The sequence below is a fragment of the Euprymna scolopes genome, chromosome 15 (genome assembly GCF_053919585.1).
Source record: "Euprymna scolopes isolate OS-2025 chromosome 15, ASM5391958v1, whole genome shotgun sequence".
In the NCBI taxonomy this organism is placed as follows: domain Eukaryota; kingdom Metazoa; phylum Mollusca; class Cephalopoda; order Sepiida; family Sepiolidae; genus Euprymna; species Euprymna scolopes.
In genome coordinates this window covers 66,340,079-66,364,557 of record NC_136496.1, presented here as the reverse complement: position 1 = coordinate 66,364,557, position 24,479 = coordinate 66,340,079, and the positions used below count along the sequence as shown (strand labels likewise).

The 24,479-nt window shown below is 31.3% G+C and overlaps 1 protein-coding gene across 7 annotated transcripts in view; it reads right to left on the bottom strand.

The window, feature by feature from the left end:
• LOC145293856 (glycerol kinase 5-like) overlaps positions 1-24,479 on the bottom strand; it is a 420,415-nt gene that overhangs the window by 257,612 nt on the left and 138,324 nt on the right. The window contains exon 1 of one of the 7 annotated variants that reach the window (XM_080140566.1): positions 13,870-14,283. The exons of 5 other annotated variants lie outside the window; for them this stretch is intronic. Coding sequence is in view for 1 of the 2 variants with exons in the window: in XM_080140556.1 (XP_079996682.1) it covers positions 13,083-13,227 (145 nt within the window). In the remaining variant the exon portion in view is untranslated. One more of the 7 variants, XM_080140556.1, reaches the window with a different exon arrangement.

Here is a 24,479-nt window from a genome sequence, read left to right as displayed (position 1 = left end):
GAAACATACATTTAAACAGACAGGCGAGATTTATATTATAAATGAAAAAAAAAAAAAAAAAAAAAAAAAAAAAAATTAATGAAAAAGGAAACATTGTGTAGCGTATTGTTTGTGTGTTAAAAGTAAATATTTTGTTGTTTCATGGATTTTAAAGACTAAAAATTTGTTCATTATTTACATAAAAAATTGCACTTAAAAAAAGAAACCAACAGGATACGATTTATACTGAAACTGAACTTTATCTTCTATTATATAAAGGGAAAATGTGTGTGTGTGTGTGTGTGTGTGTGTGTGTGTGTGTGTGTGTGTGTGTGTGTGTGTATCTACCTAAAAGTCAAAAAATACAAAATGGACTACTATGAATATGATATTGTTGAAACTGTCGATCTTTCGGACATGTAATATCAAAAATTCAGAAAAAAAATACTCGTAGAATCTGATGTATGTTTGTGTGTGTGTGTGGGGGGGGAATCATGTAAAATCGTCTTTTCCTAAATGATTTCAGCATCTGCACATGCATAAATTGCCTTTATATCTCGCTTACCTTAAGTACATAAATTTGCAACGTCATACTAGTGGCGGAGTGGGCTAGGAGGTTGTCTGAGAACTATTAGTTTTTGCGTTCGCACTCACCTTACAGCTGAGGTTTCATTTTTTCTTTATATTGCTTTTAATACCATAAGTGATCAGCAACAGATTTTTGAAAACATGAAAAAAACGTTTATTTCGATTAAAGAAAGACTTTTGCGGTTTACTAACCGTGATGAAATATACGACCACAAAGTTAAGCTAGTATACTTTTGCATTTAAACATTAAAGATTTTTTTTTTCATTTAATTTACAATTTAGATTTTTTTGTTTTGTACTTTCTATTATTTACTTGGCTCCTCACATGGGAAGTTTGCAAAAATCAATAAAATCAAATATATCGGTGGTTGATAAATATCTGATTACTACGTAAATCACCATTTTTTTTTTTTTTTTAAATCCTAACTGCTTAAAACTATTTTTTTTTAAGAGGGGCATTTGCAATGAAATGTTCATATTCATTCAGTTAGGGTTAACTGGGACAGTTTTTGTTGAGTCCATTTTTTACATCAAATGTTGCCTGCAAGCCAAAATAAGAATAGTACATTATCATATATGTTAAAGAGTATATGTTAATCAAATTCAGAGTGATCAATATCCTGGCTAGAGCAGGTATGTTTAAAGGGCATGTCACCCAGAAAAAAAAACAATGTCACTACATTTTGTTATACAATTTTATACAAGAAAATCTATGCAGCGTTATTGGAGGTTGTAAAAGTAAAATATATCTGGTAAGAGTGCTCAATAGCTTTGATAGAGCTAGCATGTTAAAAGGTTGCGTTGTCCAGGAGGAGCAACATTAAAAAATTTTATTATACTATTTTAAAAAGTTTTTATATCCTAAAAATAGCAAGTGTAGTCAAATGTAACCCCATTTTCTTTGGGTTTTTTTAAGCACAAAATGGAAACAATACCTTCGCTTTTCTTCAAAACCGTTTACTTATATATTTGAATAAAATATTAAGATACTTTGTGCTATGTTTTAAAATATATTTATTAACAGAAACATGAAAAAAAAAACTATGAATGTGTTGCGAAATATTGTTTTGAATTTTAACATTTTTTTACCAGTTTTTATTTATTTATTTTTAACAAAACTATTTAGATATTTTAAAAATATATTTATTTACAGAAACATGCAGAAAACAATGAACATAAAATAAACGTAACTATATTTGAAAAAAAATTCAAATATGTTTGAAAAAAAAAAACAACAAAAAAAAACTAATTGATAAAGTTTACAAATAATCTTATTAAAAATTTCAAACAATATTTCACGTTTCTATAAATAAATATATTTTCAAAATATTTAGATAAATGAAACAAACACTTTATAAAAAAGCTTTTTAAAACTGGAATACAATGTGATGCATTCATTTTTTTTTTATATTTCTGTAAATATATATATTTTTAAAAATATCTAAACAGTTTACCAAAATATACAAGATATTAACTTAAATAAACTAGTTATTAAAATAAAATGAGTAATAAATAATAAGCAGTTTTGGAAAAAGCGGAGGTATTGTTTCTATTTTGTGCTTCCATACCTCAGTTGAGAAATACAGGTGCCATCTAGCAATGTGTTTGAAAGTTAAGGTACCATGTTATGCTCAATTACCAAAAAAAGATTACGACTGAGCCCAGATTGTGTCACCACTATCTACATGTAAGGTTTCTTCATATTCTTGCCTAAATCTTAATTGGCTTTGATATTAATTTTTTTCAGCATATCAATCCCGTGTTATCATTTTTGCATTACGAAATTCGCTTTCACGTTCAGCTTCTCTATTTCTATTGTACCACATACTTTTTTTTATTAGTCAAGTAGCGTAAATCAATCCTTATTGTGATTTTCTAATAAAAACAGATGTTACCCAAAATGATCTTGCTTCTTCTAAGGGGTGGGAAAGGTATGTAGACAGATATCCCCTACCCACAACTGCTCTAGTAACCCCCTCCCCCGAAACATTTTTAGTAACATCTTATCTGGCAATCCACTAATGCAGACAGGTTTCCTTTTCAATCTTCTCTTGGCAAGAAGAAAATGCTTTCAATCACATTTTTATTATTTGTACCATTTGTTCTACTAATGTATTTGATTGTGGATGGTACGAGGGTGTTTGATATAGGATACACGCTTATTCTTTAGCCATAAACAGTTTTGTCATTAAATTCAGGAGCATTGTCAGACACCGTTTTTCGGTATTTACCATTTCTAGCAAACATGGTTGTTTCTTTAGACTATGTATGTAATTTATTCTTACGAAAATTATTATTTATGGTGCATTTAGAATATTTGCATGTGCTGTGGGTACATCCAAAATTTTCTATCCTCAATTTGAAGGCTTGAAAACGGCTTTTGATTGTTGAACTCTGATGTAAACATCGATTTCGACATGTTTTTCATTATTACCTATATAATAAAATTGTTAGACAAGATATCGTCTGTCTGAGTTGGCAAACTTTAAATTTTAAACAATTTCATTCAATTAATTTAATCAACAAAAGATACCTTAATAAAACTAATTTAAATTTGACCAAAAAGTCCTAATTAAAAAATAATCAATAAGTATATATGTGTGTGTGTGTGTGTGTGTGTGTGTGTGTGTGTGTGTGTGTGTGTGTGTGTGCGTGTTTTGCAGCAATTAATCAGAATCAAAAATTGGAAAAATCAGAACTTATGAGGGTTTCGGAATCGGTATTATGAAAATTTGATCCTAATTCCAGATTTTAAAAACAATTTTTTTCAATTTTCTTGTTTAAAACTGTACTTTTCCATTGCTAGTATTAATAATAAAATGATAAATATTTATTGTTTTTAAACTACCAATAAAAGTAATAATGAATTTAGGTAAAATGATACCAGACAATAAGAGCACAGATAAAATGGCATGAACTGATAAATAGAAAAATTGGCACAAGTAAAACGTATGGATGGATTACCATTTTCAATCAATTCTGGGAAAAATATTAAAGAAAAATATAGTTTGAAAAATCTAATCGTGTAATGTACGTCCTTCTCCACAAATATATTTATACTTTTGCGAATATATATATATATATATATATATATATATATATATATATATATATATTACACATGACACAAGCTTTTACAGTAATCCAAAAATGAAAAACTCTATAACTAAATATTTATAAATTTAAAAAGGATCAGAATAGGAAATTGTATAGGAATCAAGGGAAACATTGGAATGCTCTTTGTGTAAACAAATTGAGCGTATGTACTTTGAACAATGTCAAAGCATTGTTAATTCACTGCCCGCATAGCAGCAGCAACAATTAGAAGCTCCGACTGTCATTTGGGCAATCGGGTTTTGATCCTGGCTTGACGTAGTTGCTTGTCTAGCCGCATTGATAAGCTTTGAAACAGCACTGTATGTGGATGACTATATATATATATATATATATATATATATATATATATATGTATGGAAAATTATATCTTCGTATATTAATTATTAAATGAAGTAATCATATATATATATATATATATATATATATATATATATATATATATATATATATAATCAATTTGAACCAAGTTTAATTTTTAATAAGTGAGTAGGCCAGTCTGCAGTATAAATATGGTGTAAATTGATCTCCCATGTCGGATTTTTCAACAAGAAACATGTTACTAAAAATGTTTATTTTTTACTAGAGCGTTCGTGGGCGAGGAATACCTTATCCCCAAATCTTCCCCGTCCTCCGGGAAACGCAAGATCATTTTGGGTAACATCTGTTTTTACTATGAGGATCGATTTACGTTAAATTTAAGCAGAAAACTGAAATGACGATTGTGTTTGTGTCACTAAACAAATTAGAGAGAAAAGCAGTATTTCTCCGTGGCCGTGAAAGTGAGTTTGAAGTCTTTAAGATGTAAATTAAAACGTAATTCGTAATTTCTGACTAGAATTAAAGTTTATAGGTTAAAATCGAGAATTTTTATATTTTTACTTAGGAGAAGCGTCACTATTGTAGAAAAGAACCAAATAACAACTAAACATATGCTACAGTGTAGCACTGTAGCATATGTTTAGTTGTTATTTATTGCTCTACACTCCTCACGCCAACCCCCTCTCCAATAGTACCTCATAAAATGGTATCATAACGAACTAATGTAAATATTACGGTGGAGGGGGGGGGATATATCACGTCGCAGGCATTAAATAAAAAAGAAAAGTTCCTAATGAAAACACCATTTCGGAATTAGGGAAAAAATTAACATTCTGCAGCTAAAATCCAAATAATCGGTGCTTCACGCTCAACAATTAAATAAACTAAACTAAAACGATTCAAATTTTGTTATGCAGATTTGTTGCTGCGTAGTTTTAAACCTGTGAAAACAATTTTTTTCTGATAAGATTTTCAAAACTTATAGTTTGAATTTAAAGTGGTTCTTATCCAGGACTCAAAATTCTGATAAGATTGTAATAAAAAAAAACAAAAAAACTACTTGATCAATTTATGTGACTGTTGGAGTATGAGATTTTCGTTCTGTGACGTGTATGTACATTATTAAAAAAATTTCTGTATTTTTATATATATATATATATATATATATATATATATATATATATACAGAAAATTATTTTTTATGATTTTTTTTAACCACTATGGCTGGCTTTGATCTCTGTAGTACGAATTGATTTGTCTCACCCTTATTTAATACGGCGGATCAAAATACATCTCGCTTCGTCATAAAATTTGATTTTCTTAGTAAAAGAAAACAAACTACTTGATTAATTTATGTGATTTTGGGAATAAAACATTTTCGTTCAGTGACGGATAGGTACAAAGATTTTTCTGTATTTTTTGTTTTTAAATTAGGTTGAACTTCAGACTTGCACCGTTTAAGTTGGATGGAAGTAAAGAGAACAATGAAATACGTATTTCAATTTACATATTTTACATTTTCATTAACTAGTACATGTTCTTACATTCAGCTATGTCGTTTTCAGCATTCTGAAGCAGTTACACAGGCACTACTTCAATTGCTTTAAACGTAATAGATGTTTTGAAACTAAAGTCGCCTTTAGTCACTGCAAAATGATTATTTAAAAAAACGCAAGAATGTCATATGCTCAGTCCAAGTACAAAAAAAAAAAAAACAAGGACAGAGGCTTGGTTCCCATGAGTTTTGGCGAATAACAAAATCCTGAAAAGATGTGCGTCTTCTATCCCGACCATCATCAATAAGCCTAAAGTTATTTCGTCAATATCTAACAAGGCCAAACATTTTGCAAAGAACTTCACAGCAAACTCAACCTTATGCCACCTACCTCCCGAATTTTCTCCCAAGACCGAAAATAATCTGAATGACATTCACATATTTGTTAGTAATATTGCCACACTTTACAAGAACCTTGATGCCGGCAAAGCAACTAGTCCTAACAATATTCTAATCATCAAGAATCAAGAAGCTGCAACCTGAACTAGCACCCATTTTGCAAAGCTGTTCAATTGATGCCTAAAGGAGAAATGCTTCCCAACGCCTTGGAAAACCTCATTAGTTGGCTCGGTATTTAAAAATCTCAGTACAAACCAACAAGTCTTCTGTGTGTCATGAGTAAGTTACTTGAATCTGGGTTAAATAGAGAAATTGTCAACCACCTCAGTAAAAACCTGTCCTGCAAGATCTACGTTATAATCTCACAGTGAATTAATAGAGCAATAGTTCTTGACATATCAAAGACGTTTGATAAAGTTTGGTACAAAGGTCTACTTCACAAGATTTCCATAGAATATCTGGAAATGTCTTTTCAACCATCGAATCCTTTCTCTCCAATAGGTTGATACAAGTAGCTGCAAATAGGCAAGGGCAGAGGTCCAAAGCTCGAAGTATCAATGCTGGCATACCTTAAAGATTCATTTTGGGTCCAACTCTTATCTTCATCAATGATCTCCCAAACCACATTCTAAGGTTGTTCATTGACATATATGCAGATGACACTATTATCTATGACAACACTTCAAAGACGAGCAACGATCCAGATCTGAGTTTCTCTCCTCTGGTGGAGCTAGACAAGTAGAGAAGAAAACGCAATGTCTCAACATGCTAATAACGTATCTTATTCTTCTTTGTCTTATCAAGCCAACCGTTTACGTCGCATAAACAAAACTTTAATCTTTCTTTTCTTTAATATCAAATCATGGTCATAAAAACCGTTAGCAATAGACAGAGGCTACCTAACTAATTAGAGTTAGGGAATGCATAAAACTTAGGAACATCTTATCTCGATAGTTAGGCAATACAGAACTCTGAAAATGTGACAGAGATACATTCACACCATTCTGAGGCAACACGTTCAGGACTTCAGAACACAATGCAAAAGGAGATCGCCAGTATATCTGAGCAAACACCGGTGTGATTATACAGTGGGTCTAATGTGAATGTATATTAGAATAGGTTTGGTCTGTTCAGCTGCAGCACAGCATTGCATGAACCCTGAAATAATCCGTCAGCAATAGACGCAACTATCACATACCGGCGAGTAGACAGCAGATCTAATCCAAGCAATTAATATACTCCAGAGGGAACAGGGTCGCGGCAGGGAATATGTATTATATATATATCATTATGGCACTGAAGTTAAGCAACATTCAACCTGGGCAGTATTTGGATGGTGACTATTTGGGGCTTACTAAGTGCTGTTCGACTCAGGGTCAAGTGGGTATTTTGAAAAGGTAAAGCAGTAGCTGAAATGTACTCTCGTCTAACAAGATGCCCCGCGGCCTCAGGCCATTAGATAAACTAACCCCTTTTCAGAGAGAAGTCTTGGAGATTAGACCTCCTAGGACTGAGCAGAACCATACCCCATTCTGACAGTAATAAAGCTACTGTTGGACTGATCGTCGTGGATGTATCTTGGACTGGTATAAGAAAGAACTGTCCTCAGCCATTTGTTGTGATCAGCACCGATCAAACACTGAAAGATGACAGATTGATTCCAGACGGATTTTTTTGTTCGTTAATTAGGTACAGCAAAAAAAAAAAAAATAAATAAATAAAATAAATAAATAAATAAATAAGTTGTTTTTTTTTTTTTTTTTTTGAAACGAGTTAAAATCTATTAAAATCCATTATTGTGGTGCAACTTTTTTTTTCCAGAAAGATAAAAGCTTAACTTTTATCATATGAAAAACAGAATAATATAAAACCTTTTCTACTATTTTTAAATAAAATTTTTAAATTTCAAAAAAAAATAAAAAATAAATAAAAAAATAAAAAAAATAAAATAAATAAATAAGTTGTTTTTTTTTTGTTTTTAAAACGAGTTAAAATCTATTAAAATCCATTATTGTGGTGCAACTTTTTTTTTCCAGAAAGATAAAAGCTTAACTTTTATCATATGAAAAAGCAGAATAATATAAAACCTTTTCTACTATTTTTAAATAAAATTTTAAAATTTAAAAAAAAAAACAAAAAAAAAAAACATTTACTGCAATTTTTTTCTCGATGGGTAACACATTTTAATATTTTTTTTAAAAAAAAGGTTTTTGAATCAATTACTTTTACATTTTTTTTTTTAAATAAGATTTAGGATGATTTGCTATAAGGATATGCAAGTATATTATAAGTATTGAATTTCAAATAATTCCATATCTCAATATGTAGATGTCGGGTGGCGAAATTAAAAAATCCAAAATTTAACGTTATTTTCAAAGAAACTACGGTAGCCTTTACAAGACAAAATAAATTCATTTAGTCCTAACATTTGTTTTGATGATTAAGTGAAGAATTAGGGTTTAATTTTTTTTCATAAACGATATATATATATATATATATATATATATATAACTACTTCATTTACTCACATAAAATTAATATACGAAAGTATAGATTTATGCGTAAACTTTAAGTATTTACTTCAAAAGTGCTCAATACGTAGGTAGAGCTAGTTAGTAATTTATAAAATATATATGGCGATTAAGCTACACTGAATATTCGGCGTTTCATCCACTATAGGATTCGTCAGGCTTATGCGCAAATTCTGTGGTTGTTTCTTGTTTTTATATATGTTGAGGATTTTAGTTAGCAAATCAGCTTTCTAGTATCCACTGCGCCCCTTTCTATCAGTCAATGGGCATGCATTTTATCGAACAAAGGATCTGTTTTAGAACTAGGTTAGTGGTTTAAGGCAGACGATTTTCCTCATTTCTGCTCTTTTTTTTTTATATAAATATACATATGTGTACACACATACATGCATATATATATATATATATATATATATATATGTGTGTGTGTGTGTGTGTGGTCGTTTATGTATATTCATGTTTATTTATTTGTTTGTTTTCTATTGTTTTTGTTAGTTTTAAAGCTATTTTGTATCGCTATCCTAGAGTAAGTTTTATTTTGTGAACACAATTGTTTGCTATTTCTCGTCTACAGTTTAATAGATTTTGGGGTTCTTAGAAAACAAACAAATAAATAAATTAAATAAACATGAATATACATAAACGACCACACACACACATATATATGTGTGCATGTATGTGTGTACACATATGTATATTTATATAAAAAAAAAAAAAAGAGCAGAAATGAGGAAAATCGTCTGCCTTAAACCACTAACCTAGTTCTAAAACAGATCCTTTGTTCGATAAAATGCATGCCCATTGGCTGATAGGAAGGGGCGCTGTGGATACTAGAAAGCTGATTGGTTAACTAAAATCCTCAACATATATAAAAACAAGAAACAACCACAGAATTCGCGCATAAGCCTGACGAATCCTATAGTGGATGAAACGCCGAATATTCAGTGTAGCTTAATCGCCATATATATATATATATATATATATATATATAGCCTACATAACCTCTGAAGTTAAGCAATGATGAATCTGGCCAGAACCAGATGGGTAACCATTTTGGGAATGCTAGGCGTCATATGTGTTTGAGATAACACCTGCATCTAGTATCACGCTTGGTCATCTTGACCCTGTCTCGCCATCAGGACCAAGTGTTTTTGGACGATAGAGTGTGGTAGATGCAAGTCCCCACACTTTTAACTAAATCAAGCGCAAGTCACAGCATCATTAGATTGTTGACAAACCAGCGACGTTCCTATTTACTTGCCTCCCCAGAAGGGCAGTTAGACACAAGACAATTTTTAATGTGGGGAAAATCAGGCTCCCAAAAATGGGTCACTCTAGATAAGAACATAAAAATGCCCCAATTTAGAAAGATTTCTCTTTCATGGAACGAGGAAAGGATAGGTTAAATGTAGCATCAGAACAGTTAGTTGATCTTAGCCCCCAAACTATCTTCATCGTGGTCTTCATCGACAACGATGGATGACATAATCCAACTTCTTCATTTGTGGTCACTCCTACCCATAAAATATTTTTTTAATGTAATCAAACAAGCAAATATCCTTTTTTGTTTTTAATAATTGAATTAAATTATAATTCCAAACGCCATTTATGGTGAAATACCTTCAATATTATATTATTTTCGCTTTATATTTTATTCTTCACACTAATTTTTATCAAGCTTTAAATTTTTCCTAGTAAAAATTTGTAAATAAAAATAAACTAAAACTGCTTTCTTCTGATACTTTTGTTTTACATCAACCATGAATTCTTTTATTTTAAAAAATTTAATGTATTTTTAATTCCATGATTACAATCATTTTCCCCACTTGTAACCTGTGAACCATATACTTGTTCCATAAACCATATAAAACTGTCTTTTTTTCCATAAACAATATAAATTGATTTTTCTCCAATTTTGTTTATCGTATAACTTGTGAAAAAGATTCTAATAATAGAATTTGTTGGCCCTTAAAATTGTGGCATCGTGTAGCGGCAGATTCGAACGTAATTTTGGAAAAGGGGGAGGTAACAACTGTTTGTAAATACAAAACAACTGTTTGTACGCCATATGGTCTTCCATAGATAAAGTAATATCACATAAAAAATTGCCAAAAGAAATTATCATATTTTAAGCAAAATGCACACTTATTTATCGATTTTTTTTTCTTTTTTTAGTATCGATTCTTCAAAGCATTTCCTATATAATAATATATTAGCAATATTGGGCTCACTAAAAGAAAATTATTAATTTATTTTTCAAAGATTTAAAAGTAGTTTTTCATAAAAATAATGAAAATATATAATTTGTTTTGCTAATCTGAAGGATAATTATTATTAACATATTCAACGAATTTCACACTTCAAAACACAAAAGATGAAAAATAAAACACATTAAAAATTCGAATTTTCAACCTTAAAATCTGATACGTGCACAGTTTTTTTTTTTTTTTTTTGGTTTGTTTTATCTACAATCCTCACTCTCCCAACAATACAATATATTTTGTTTAGTTTCGGTTAAACATATTTGTACCCAGAAATAAAGAAGGGGGGTGTAGGCAAAACAATATATATATAAATATCGATTATAAAAAAAAAAGTACAGGATTATAAAGTTCATTCTTCATCTAATAATCGATAAAAATTTCGTATTGATTGGATAATTACTTTAGGTAGATTTTTAAAAAGACTCCATCAAAAAAATGCTTACTCCCGCCTTCCATTTTGGCCGTGCTTATCATTAATCCTGTCTTTTGGCAAGGACAAGCAACCCTCTTAGACATTATTTCCTTTCAGAGTTTATTGTACTGTCCCCTTAGGTAATCTCACACACGTGAGGGAATGCCAATGACCACAACCAACCTGCCTACTTTTGCAGCTGGACTAGGGAGCCGAGCATACAATACAAACTAAACTAACCTTGTCGCTGTTGCAAGAAAACAAATCTGGCTTTTTCACCAGGATCAATGTATAGTATAGATCCGATTTTAGAAAATCACCCCAGGCATTACTTCCACCTTGTGCAAAAGGTGAGTCTGACTGTAGCCAATTATTGTGCATTTCTCGCGTCAGCGTAACTTCGATGATTATATATATATAACTATCAAATTATTTTAAACTTTGGTATTTTTTACATTAGGTCCATCTTCACAAATTTCTTTAAAATGACGACTTACACAGGTTTTTGACTATGCTGAACAAGAAAATCCCATTTAAATTTTGCAGAAACAAGTAGTATACGAGATATAAATACCTATATTATTCACTGTAATTCACTGGCGGCCATGTTTGTATGCGCGCGATAAATAAATCTAGGTAATTTTTTACATTATGTCAACCTCCACAATTTTCGGGTTTGTATTACTGTACACATAGATTCGAAAAAGTTGTCAAAAAACAAATATATAACAAATAAATGTTATCAAAGGCAAGATAAGTTACTTTTCTACCTCTGGATATATTTTTCGTTATTATTCAATGTAACATGTTTATTCAGCTCGAAAAGCATACAGTGTTTACCGATGTATTGGAAAATTCAAAATGGCGCCCGTGCCCGACACTCTCTTTAACACGGTAAGTTCAGGAAAAGATGTTATAAATAATAAACTAGACAAAATACTGTTAGAAATTCGCTCATTATATGTTACCGTGACATAAGTTGACATATATTCAGTGTTTTTTTAATAGTATTTTGTCTAGTTTATTATTTATAACACCTTTTCCAAAACTTACCATGTTAAAGAGAGTGTCGGGCGCCATTTTTAATTTTCCAATACATCGGTAAACACTGTATGCTTTTCGAGCTGAATAAACATGTTACATTGAATAAAAACAAAAAAAATGTATCCAGTTTGGTAGAAAAGTAACTTATCTTGCCTTTGATAATATTTATTTGTTATATATTTGTTTTTTGACAACTTTTTCGAATCTACGTGTACAGTAATACAAACCCCAATTTTCTTTAAAAGTGTTAAGAACGGCTTTCGGAATAAACACGCAACCTCTCCATGTTAAAAATTGTGGAGGTGGGTGGACCTAATGTAAAAATTTACCAAAACTTTTTAGCAAATCCATCGCGAATTAAAAGATTAAAACTTTTGGGAGCCATTTGCGTCCTATCATAATAACAAAAACAGATATCAGAATTAAATTTTACTTTCAAAACCTTATTTATAATAAATAAATAAATAAACAAATGGCACGGTTAAAAAATAAAATTATATATATATATATATATATATATATATATATATATATATATATATATATATATATATATATAAGCGGGTACTAATGCAATGCAGTGTACTGATCCACGCTATTTTTTAAAATCGTATTTCCAAATTTAATGAAAGTTTTATGATGTTTTTTTATTCAATTGTAAGGTACAGAATAGGTACAAAACACCCCCTCCCCGTGTTAAGAATGGCTTTTTAAATAATAACGTTATTATTTCAGCACGGATCAATAAGTGCGTGCGTGAGTACCAAAAAGCGAAACATTAATGAGAGTAAAAAATTTTTTTAACAAATTAAAAAAAAAAAAAACTCGAGCAACGTCGGGTAGATACAGCTAGTTGTACAATAATATATATAAAAAAAAGTTTACAAAAGACAAGCAAGAAGATGTTTTTTCTTCACAAGAACAGAAAAACTTACCTGCCGGCGAGGAAGAAGGGTTTTTAATTGTGTCAGGTGTGAGAGGAGAATGATTTGATTGGCAACAATTTCCAAGGCAGAAAGCAGAACATTTCGAAGATGTAAGACTTTCATCATCATCTTCTAGATGTGCGGCTTCTTTCATGTTAATTTCAAATAAAGTTTTTTTTTCTTAATGTATGTCTAAAAAAAAAAAAAAAACACTTTTTTCCGGCGATTCTTACAGGTTTAAAAAACTAAAAATCCACGAAGGTAATTTTCAAAACATGCCTTTTTCCCCCTCTTGTTTATTAATGAATGGATTCAGATTTTTTTCTTTTAAGTCTTTTTACATTTGTATATATTCTTAGTTTTATTTCTTTCGTTTATAAACTTATTTTGTTATTTTCTCGCTTTGAAAATCCATTTCTCGCTTTCAATCCAAATTATCATGAAATTAGAAAGTAAAAAAAGTTTCTTTTTGCGTGTACGCGTTTTTTTTTTAATTTTTTTTTTTTGTTTCTATTTCTACACTCTCAGAAGTGAACAACAATTAGTTGCTAAAATATATTTCTAATAGTGTCACCTCCAATTTAATTTTTTTTTCTGCTTATATCTCAGATTTTCAGGGATGCGGCTAAATAATTTGTATTATTGTCAGTCGAAAAATCTTCGACGACAATATTCGACTATAAGGTCTCTAAGTTCGAAAAGATATGCCTGAAGAAGGTTGGAGGTTACATCGACCGAAAAATGAAAACAATAATCCAAATAATAGAAATATATATATATATATTTTTTTTTTTACCTTTGGAAAATCAACTGGTTATGTTAGGCAAACGTTATTGTTGTTGTGGGATGTATGTAGCTGAATTTGTTCTCCAAGTGGGAAAAGTTAAAATGTGCACGGGGACCATTTTCCCCCCTCCTAGGATGTTATTGTTTTGTTTACCAACATCCAGAAACTGTATTTTGGTTTCCCCTCTCTCCCTCTCTTTCTTCCTCTCCCTTAAAGAGAACGCACGCCACAATTGTAGACAATTAAAAATCCGTACACGTTGTTTTCACGCTGTTTAAAAAAAAAAGAAAAAGAAGAGGGGGTATCAATTTTGCGTCAAGTTTTGTGTCTCTCCAAAATTACGATGAAAAGTAGCGCCGTCGGCCGCGACAACAAAACTGATGGTTAAAACGTTACGAATTGACAGTACGTGCGACTAGTGAGGCTGGAGAATACAAAAATAAGGCGATGGGAAGGAGAGATAAAAAAAAAAAAAAAAAGGCGAGTGGTGGAGAGGGATATAAGTAAAGCAAAACTAGCGTATCTACATTATTACTTACATCTGCAGACAGGCGAGACGTCTATTGTCAACACTTTTTTCCCCTTTTCTGACAAAAGGGGGGGGGGTCCTAAAGCGTTTTTACAAATTATTTTCTTAAAAAACTTTTTTGTTGTTGTTGTTTTACTCTCAGCATTTCATTTATATCCCTTATCTACTTGCCTTCCCACAAGAGCAAAGTCAGGTACAAGTTCAAGTTTCAATGTGGGAGAGGAGCAATCAAGCCATGGCCGTTGTTGTAAACTAAATAGAAACTTACGTTCTCGATCAAGCCCCTTCAAAAAGTGACATTCTTATTGGAAACAAAATATATAATCCCATCATCACCACTCTTTAACAAACGAAAACGCATTAAACAATATGCAACATTTTAAACGAAAAGATAATGCTCATTGCTCCTCACCCCGAAAAAATACTATACCTTGATCCTAACTCGAAGGTTAGATTTGTCTTTACATTAAAAAATAAAAACGTATTAAAACTTTGGAACTTCGACGATTGGGAATAATTAAAAAAATAGTGTTTGTGTGGTTTAGTTTATGGCCCGTGTTATTATTTTTTAGAATTTTCGAAGCATTTTTTACGGTTCCTAGATATGACCTTAATGGTGAGGCCCAGCTTTCGGGCTTTGGAGAGTGTGGAGCCATAGGTGTATCAGAATTTTTGGGGAGTTTTTGACACCCCTAACAGAAAACTGCGAATAAAATATTTAAAAAAGCTCGTAATTTCTCTTTTTAAAGTGGGTTGTTTATTTTCTGTATGGAATATACTTCCAAAATAAACTATTAAAGTTGTTTAAAAAGTAATAGAAATATTTTCTATTTAAAAAAAAACAAAAAAAAACAACTGTTTATAAAGTGCCGATGCTCGTTTAACCAGACATTTTTTTACGTATGAAATCAATTGAATTTTACGAGTGAAATTTTTTTTCAATTTTTAAACTTTAAAAATCTGTCAAAATTTTTCTATTGGTTAAATTTTTACGGTATTTTTAGCGTCAATGTGAAGTTTTATACTCTTTCCAATAAACCGAATATAATATTTTAGACAAACATTTTTTTTTTAATTCACCCCCCCCCTATTTTGAAATGTCGATATTTTTTTTTAGATTAGGTCCACCTCCACAATTTTCTTTTAAATGACGATTCTTAAAGGTTTTCGACTATGCTGAATACAGAAATCGCATTGAAATTTTGCAGAAATAATAGTTATCGAGATATAAAAAGTTTTTTATGCATTGTATTCTTTGGCGGCCATCTTTGTTACGCGCGTATATTTGTTTATGGCGCGCGCGCGTAACAAAGATGGCCGCCAAAGAATACAATGCATAATACAACATTTTATATCTCGCTAACTACTTATTTCTGCAAAATTTCAATGCGATTTCCGTATTCAGCATAGTCGAAAACCTACATAAGTCGTCATTTAAAAGAAAATTGTGGAGGTGGACCTAATCTAAAAATTTACCGAAATATCTATTAAAATTTAAATAATTAACTTCCTGACCAAAGTTTTATATATCACAAATTGAAGATAAAAGATCAATAAATAAAATATTCTAATTTAAAACAACAACAAAAAAAGTATTTTTCGGAAATTTACCTGTAAAGTCCAAAGTGTAAAACCTTTTTTTTTTTTTTTTAACCACGTTGATTTTTTTTTAATGAAAGCTCATGTTATGCTTATATCGTCAAGTAAATACCGGACGCTGACGAGAATTTTTTCTATTTCATTCAATGTTTTCTTTTTTTTAGATATTTAAAAAAAAATTACTCGATAAAGTAGAAATAAAGTATAATAATCAAAAACTCGTGTATTTCATTAAGAGAATTTTAAAAAAAAATCGGTCGACTGGGGTTTTCGTTTAACGACAAAAACTTATAAGTGAATGTGTGCTCCCCCCCCCTACGGACACCCCAAAATACTAATTTTGGTTAACAGCACGCAATAAAAAGAGATTAATTTTGGCGTTTATAAGTCACCATAAGATAATCGCGAAAAAAATCAGATTTTGAACAGTCAAAAAAAAAAATGACTTCGCGTTTTTTTTTTTAAGCCTTGTTTAAAAAGGTATTTTATTTAAAAAGGACATGGAATAGATAAATTCTTAACAATGAACAATGGAAGTACATATTGAATAGAATTTTTATAGGTAAGTGATTTTTTGGAATTTATATATATTTTTTTATAATCGAAGTAAGTAAAATTTCGTTAATTTTCTTTACATCTTTTTTAAAGAAAACCGATTTAAAAAAAACAAATATTGCATAATTTGCTATTAAACTTGTTATTTTTTTTTAAATTTGGTTTTTGCTCCTTTAATGGAAAAAAAAAGGGTTTGAATTACATTTTTCAAGTAGTTATAAGCTTAACCGTTTGTTTGAGAATCAGCAACTATATCCCAGAGCCTAGCTGGAGTCCGAACACGGTACCCCCGTAATAATAATAAAGGGTTGGGTTCGGGACTCCTAACAAACGGTTCCCCAGTTCGATACAAAACACCTGATGAAGGCCAGAGGGCAAAACGGCCGAAACGTTGTAACTATAACAACCAAGATCAGGAAGTCAGTCCGACAATCTCAATCAATGAAAACACCTCATCTCAAAAACACAGACAATTACTAGATGTCTTCTTGAGTAATATTGTCAAGATTCATTTTCTCCAGTAATGTCGTTTTTACCACGTTTCTGGAAGTAATTAAATGTTAATTTTAGGTTAATTTATTCTTTCTCTTTCCGGAAGCAATCGTTCTCCAGTTTAATTTTTTTATTTCATGCTTCGGCCATAGTTTAAAATAATGGTTTCTCCCTTGCATTTGGACAGCAGGTGCATGAAATAAAATGGCGTCTCCAATTTTGGCGATAAAGTGTAGAAGCACCAAAAATATATTCTATTAAAAGTTTTTCTTCCAAATCACTGGATTAGACATTAAACAACCTGAAAAGGGTTGATATGCCGTAATACAAAAACAACCAACCAACAAATCAATTTTATGGTATAATTTGTTGACCGACGCGGCCTGGTTGTCCCACTGAAAAGTCTTCAAAGGGTGCAAAAAGGGTGTTTATTCCGAAAGCTGTTCTTAACATGGGGAGGTTGAGTGTGTTTATTTCGAAAGCTGTTCTTAACATGAGGAGGTTGGGGGATAATGACCCTAAAAAGCATCTCTTTGTAGGTAAGTCTTTAGTGGACAACCAGGCCACATCGACCATTTTGTTTATTAAATTGTTAAATGAAAAGCAGAGAATAGTTTAACCCCCCCCAACACACACACCTGCCTCATATTAAGAATAACTTTCTAAATAATATTATTTCAACAGAGTTTGTAAATTGCACAAGTACAAAAAAAAAAAAAAAAAAAAAAAAAAACTTTTGCGGCTTCTATTCCGATTCTTAAAACCATTGACGCTATTTTACAATTTGTCATTGTGCTCAGGGCGACAACTCTCTTTTACTAAGAGATTCGACGAATAAGAGAGTTGTTGCCCTGAAAAAATGAACGAATCTCAGATTCGTTCAATTTTTCATCTCATAATTTAGGACGTTCAAAACAACGATACTTTTTATTGAATCAAAACATTAAAAAAAGAAAGCTGCGACGATTTTTTTTTAATGTAACAAAGTTGATAACCTTCAGGATGAAAATATGAAAAAGGTTGCTTTTTTTTTTTTTTTTTTTTTTTTTTTACTGAACAAAGCTAATAATATTAATAACACTAACATCTAGTGTTTAAATAATAAATCGCAGGTTTGTTTAATAAAAATTACAATTCCTCTACAACTACCGTCGCATTTTCATTTTTTGTAATGTTAAAAAGTAGATGTCGGTGTTATTAATTTGTTACAGTAAAAAGAAAAAAAAAAAGTCGCTGCGACTTTAAAAGTTTAATCCTTGTTTTATTAGTTTCATTCTTTGTATTTTTTAAGGTTAAAAACCATCTTTAAAAAAAAACTTACCATAACATTTACTCTTTAATAAAAAAAAAAAAGGGGGGGGGGTCCTCCTGATCCTTTTGTCTCTCAATTTTTCGTCTGCTAAAATTTTAATCACGTGATTGATTGCGGTGTAGCGAGAATAAAATAAACCAAGGAAGTGTCGCTTACGATATTAAAAATCACTTTATTGGGACTTATGCATTTATGTTACCGAGCTGGCGGATGTTTTGTTACTGTTATGTACTTTCACCTAATAATTTAATACAAACAAAAAAGACATTGTAAAACTTGAAAATACTATTTAAAAAATAGCACGATAGCATAAGCATCACTTTAATTTACATATTTCTTTTTTTTAAAGGACCATTTGAATAAATTCACAATGATTTTTTTTTATAATTACAAATTTAAATCATTGTGCATTTATTCAAATTGTCCTTTATCTCGCTAAGTCACCCCCCTCCACACAAAAAACTATACATGATAAAATGATTTTTATATAGTTACTGCTCCAGTGCTCCACTCTCCAGCAAATTCCGAGACTGACTCCGATCCCCGCCCCAAATATAAATCTATCTATCCTTTAAATTCGTTTTTCTTTTGTGTGTATTGATATTCATATTAAAACCCCTCTTTTCTATTTATTTAAAAAGAAAATACGATTTTGTTATATATGGGTTGTGGAAATGCATTCACTAGCAAAAGATTTAGCCAATTTGCACATTCTTTTAAACATTTATTTTAATTAATTCCTATTAGTTTTTTCGGTTTTCTTATGGGATAATCATCTTTAGTTTACTATTACGTGTAATTATATTCACGCAGATATTCTACATGATTTATACTTGCATAATATTTGCGTAAAATTTTTACAGTAAACAAAAAATTGTTTCCATATATATTTATGCATACGCATATATTTTGTTTAATCTATCTATCTATCTATCTATCTATCTATCTATCTATCTATCTATAAAAGTGAACGTGTCTGTGTGCCTTGCCTGTCTGTATCTGTGTGTCTGTCTGTCTGTGTACATTTTCCTACGCAATAACTGTCAATTTTTAGCCTACAGACTCGAAATTTAATATACAGGGTACTGAGATTTAGGGAAATTTATGTGATCGGTTTTCGACCAGAAATTTAGCTGTTAAGGGTCAAAGTTCAACGATTTGACATTTGAGAACTCTACCAAACTCCTCCGACAATTTTGGGTCTAAACACTTGAAATTTTAGATATAGTTTCCTTGGACATGGATCTAACTTAATAACTTGATTTGAGCCCAAAACAATAAATATGTTAAGGGGTCATAATAGGGGTCAAAGTTTAAAAATATTGACCGTTTTTTTTTTTTTTTGCTCAGCATACACCTCCAAACACCCGAGCAACGCCGGGCTGAAATGCTAGTATATCTATAAAAGTGCGCGTGCGCGCGCGCGTGTGTGTGTGTGTGTGTGTGTGTGTGTGTATATATATATATATATATATATATACACATTCCCCTATGCAATAACTTTGTCAATTTTAAGTCTACAGACTCAAAATTTAATATACAGGCTACTGAGATTGGGGAAAATCTTTGTGATCCATTTTCGGCCAGAAATTTGGCTGTTAAGGGGTCAAAGTTCAACGATTTGACTTTTGAGAACTCTACCAAACTCCTCCGACAATTTTGGGTCTAAACATTTGAAATTTTAGATGTAGGTTCCTTGGACATGGATCTAACTTAATAACTTGATTTGAGCCCAAAACAATAAATTTTAAGGAGTCATAATAGTTTTTAAAAATTTGACCTCTTCGGTCTCTACCAAATTATTCAGACAATTTCTGGTCTGAACATTTGAAATTTTACAGAAAGGGCATTCAGAGATAGGGCAAGCTTTTTCATCGGTTTGGGTCGAAATTTTTTAGGTACCAATGCATAAATGTATGTATGTATGTTTGCATGTCTGCCTAAAACTTTCAACAGAGGCGACGGATTTTTACAAGATAAGTATCGTTTTGAAGTCGACCTTTCAGACAACAAATATCGAAAAATTGGCTAAAAACATTAATATCTTCGCCTTTAACTGAGCACTTTTTTGCGGGGGGGGGGTCAGTTTTTTCGCCGATATTTTTGAAAGTCATCCTCTCCTTTCGATTGTCTAGCCTTAAGTAAAACCTATGTCACTTCCGGTTTGGCGGTGATCGTAACAGCAAAGACGTCAGGTTTTTTACCCGTTCTTTTCCTCCTTCGCGGTATGGGTTCGAGCCTGCCTTCCTACTACCATTTTTTTTTTTTTTTTTTGCTCAACACACACATCCAAACACTCGGGCAACGCCGGGCTGAAATGCCAGTATATACATACATATATATATATATATATATATATATATATATATATATATATACATACTAGCAGTTCAGCCCGGCTTTGCTTGGGTCCTATGTACTGTTCATAACTCTATATATATATATATTAAAAAATTTGACTTATGTCCAGGTAACCTACATCTAAAATTTCAAGTGTTTAGACCCAAAATTGGTGGAGGAGTTTGGTAGAGTCTTCAAAAGTCACCTCTTTCAACTTTGACCTCTTGGCAGTCAAATTTTTGCCCAAAAACTGATTAAAAAGCTCGCTGCATGTCTGAATACCCTGAACGTAAAATTTCAAATTTTTAGACCCAAAATTGGCTGAATAGTTTGCTAGAGACCGCAAAGGTAAAATCTTTTGAACTTTAACCCCTTGGCAACTAAAATTTCGGCCAAAAACCGATTAAAAAGCTTGCCCTATGTCTGAATACACTTTATGTAAAATTTCAAATGTTTAGACCAAAAATTGGCTGAGTAATTTGATAGAGACCGCAGAGGTAAAATATTTTTAACTTTGACCCCAATTTTGACCTCTTAACATTTATTTTAGACTCAAATCAAATTCAAAAGTTTGATCCATGTCCAAGTAACCTACATCTAAAATTTAAAGTGTTTAGACCCAAAATTGGCAGAGGAGTTTGGTAGAGTTTTCAAAAGTCAAATCGTTGAAATTTGACCCCTTGACAACCAAATGTCTGTCCGAAAACTGATTAAAAAGATTTCCCCAAATCTTAATACTCCTTATGTCAAATCTCGAAAATTGACAGAGTAGTTTGGTAGGGAAATGCACACACGCACAATTTCACTTTTATAGATATATGGATATAGATATATATAATAAAGTGGTGTTTAAATAGTATTAAAAAGTGCTATTTTAAATAGTATTTTAAAGTTAAATTCAAGTTTTACGATATCTTTTTTGTTTATTAAATTGTTAGGTGTAGTCGCCAACCTGATAACATAAATACCAATAAAGTGATTTTTAAATATCGTATTCAGCTAAATCCATAACAAGCGGCACGCCCCACCGTAATCATATGATTAAAATTTTAGCAGACGAAAAACTGGGAGACAAAAGAATCAGGAGAACAAAAAAAAATAGTAAAACATGTAGAAAAGAAATTGCCACAGCTCCTTTTTTAAATGTTTTCATCTAATAAAAATATCGTTGGTTTTAGCGTCTGGAAATTATGATATGAAAACAGAAACGATTTCCTTAATAATCGCGTAAAGACTACATTTTATATTGTCAATGTTATCAACTTTGTCACATAAAAAAAAATTCGTCGCAGCTTTTTTTTTTATTTTAATGTTTTGATTTAATAAAAAGTATCGTTAGTTTGAGCGTCCTACATTATGAGATAAAAAAAATCAACGAATCTCTTAGTAAAAGAGAGTTATCTCCCCGAGCAGAATGACAAATTGTAAAAAACAGCGCCAAACCATTTTTAGTATCTAATTTATTTATTTATTCTACTGGGGAATTCTGTTATTTTTTAGGTCGTGTCCGTTGGTTCAATCTTGTATTTCTTTGCAGTGTCATTCTATTTAAAGTTCTCAAAATCCAAGCAATTTGAAATCTATAAATATAAAAGCGAAAATGTGTGTGTGTGTGTCCAAGAAAGGCTTCTTTCCGAGAACCGATCGGTCGCCTCACAATTTCTTAAAACTTTTTATATCGCGCCTAAATGATAATATCTACGAGTTAACAACCGGGGTCACCCGTTTATTTAATTTGCCCGACTTTGAAAAGATAAATATTAAACAATTTTCGATCGCCGCATGTGCATTAAGCTTTTTCGTATTAAAAAAAAAAAAGGAGAAGCGAACAGACTCGCGGTAAATAAAACATTGTCCTGCACTCAAAGTTGACGTCATTAACTCATCAAAAACGGGCACCTGCCGTTAAACGTCGCACGTTTGTTTTTTCATATTTTATTATTTTCCAACTGCGCGTCAAGGCTTGGGTTTTTTTTTGTTTTTTTTTTTAAACAAACATCCGGGACACCCGGCCAACGATTTTTCTTTTCATTTGCCCCAACTGAAATAAATGGCTTTCATCCCGAGGAAGCCTGCTGCTTTGATAAGCGTCATGGATTGACCTTCACTTCCGACTTTAAATGGAAGACTTACATGAAATCTGTTGCTAAAGTCGTGGAAAGATGGTTGGATCATTCTATTGCTTTAGAAAGTATATCACACTTGACACAATCTTCTACTTGTATGCGATTCAAATACGTCCTAAGATGGAGTACTGCTGCCACACCTGGAGAGGTGCTATTAAGGTCATCATGTCCTGCCTTGACAGGGTACAAAGTCGACTTTGTAATCTAGTGGATAACATCCTCTTCTTCACTCTATAGCCTCTCTCCCACAGATGAGTCGTTGCTAGTTTTTCTTTACGATCATTATTTTCATAGAAGGGGCTCGACTGAGCTTTAATCTATGCCTCCTCGCTAGGAACTTTGGTAAAAGTCCTGGTGCAATCCACTACCCATATAAAAGGTCAAATATGACGGAGTACTGTTGCTGTTGCCACATCTGGGAAGATGCTGCTCAAAACATCGTTTCCTGCCTTGACAGAATACAAAACCAACTTTGCAGTCGCGGTAAAAGACAAGTTCTTGCTGTGAAAGCAGGGAGCAAAGATTAAAGTTCATTCACAGACAGCTATTCTACTATTTAATAATCCATTAATAATCCATGGAATATTTTTGCACCACTTTTATTTCCCTTACGAAAAAAATTAGAATATATATGCTACTAAACCTTATGTCTAGATTCCTTGTTCCAATTTTGATCCATTACATGATTTTGATTTTAAGAAAATCTTTAAGAGTGTAAGACTTAACCGTAATGGTTTTTAAGAAGAAATGATTTTTTAACTATGAATCAAATCTGAAATATTTTAGTTTTCAAATGGGAAGTTGTACTCAATACCCTTAAAAACATCTTAAGGTATATCAAAGAAATGGAAATTTGGGGAATATGTATTAACTCATGTCTAATACATATTGTTAAAGTTTCACAAAATTCAAAGATATCTAAATTACCACAAAGGACTTCCACCCTCTTTACATCAAACTAAATTAAAGTAAATATAGCCCACATATTGACCCATTATACCTATCAGTTGTGTTTCAAAATTCATGATAATTAGTTTAGGAGTGAATCCTGTACATACAAATATATAAATACACACACACACACAACAAAATCCAAATAATTGCAACTTCTCTCCCAATTTTCGGATTTTGTAATCATGTCCATATGCCTTAATTTTCTTTTAAAATTAATAAATGTATTTTCTTCTGATGCATTAAGGGCGGAAAAAAATTCAAGAATTAAGATAATTACATGAATGATTCTGCGCTATGAAATAAGTGCTATCAAAAATTGTGCATGTCAACATAATTAAAGAAATAAACGGTAAGATAGTCAACATCTTGACATTTGGAATATAAACTTTTGTCATTTATTTGTATATGCTCTTTAGTTACATTGAGCTTCATAAATTAAAGGCTTGGTAAAAATAAAAGGTGAAATATAATTGAATAAACATATGCCCCCATGAATTATATATATATACACACACATTTTAATTCAATGGCCATTATACATTAGTTTGATCTTCCATTGGTACCTTTGGTTTCACGGAAACATTGGAACCTCAACCCACAAGGTTACAAATATCAAATGTATCATCAGCCGACTATTAAAACGTTGACTAGTAAATCAGTCACATTTGATATGTTCAACCCTGTGAGTTGAGTCTTCAGTGTTTCCGTGTAA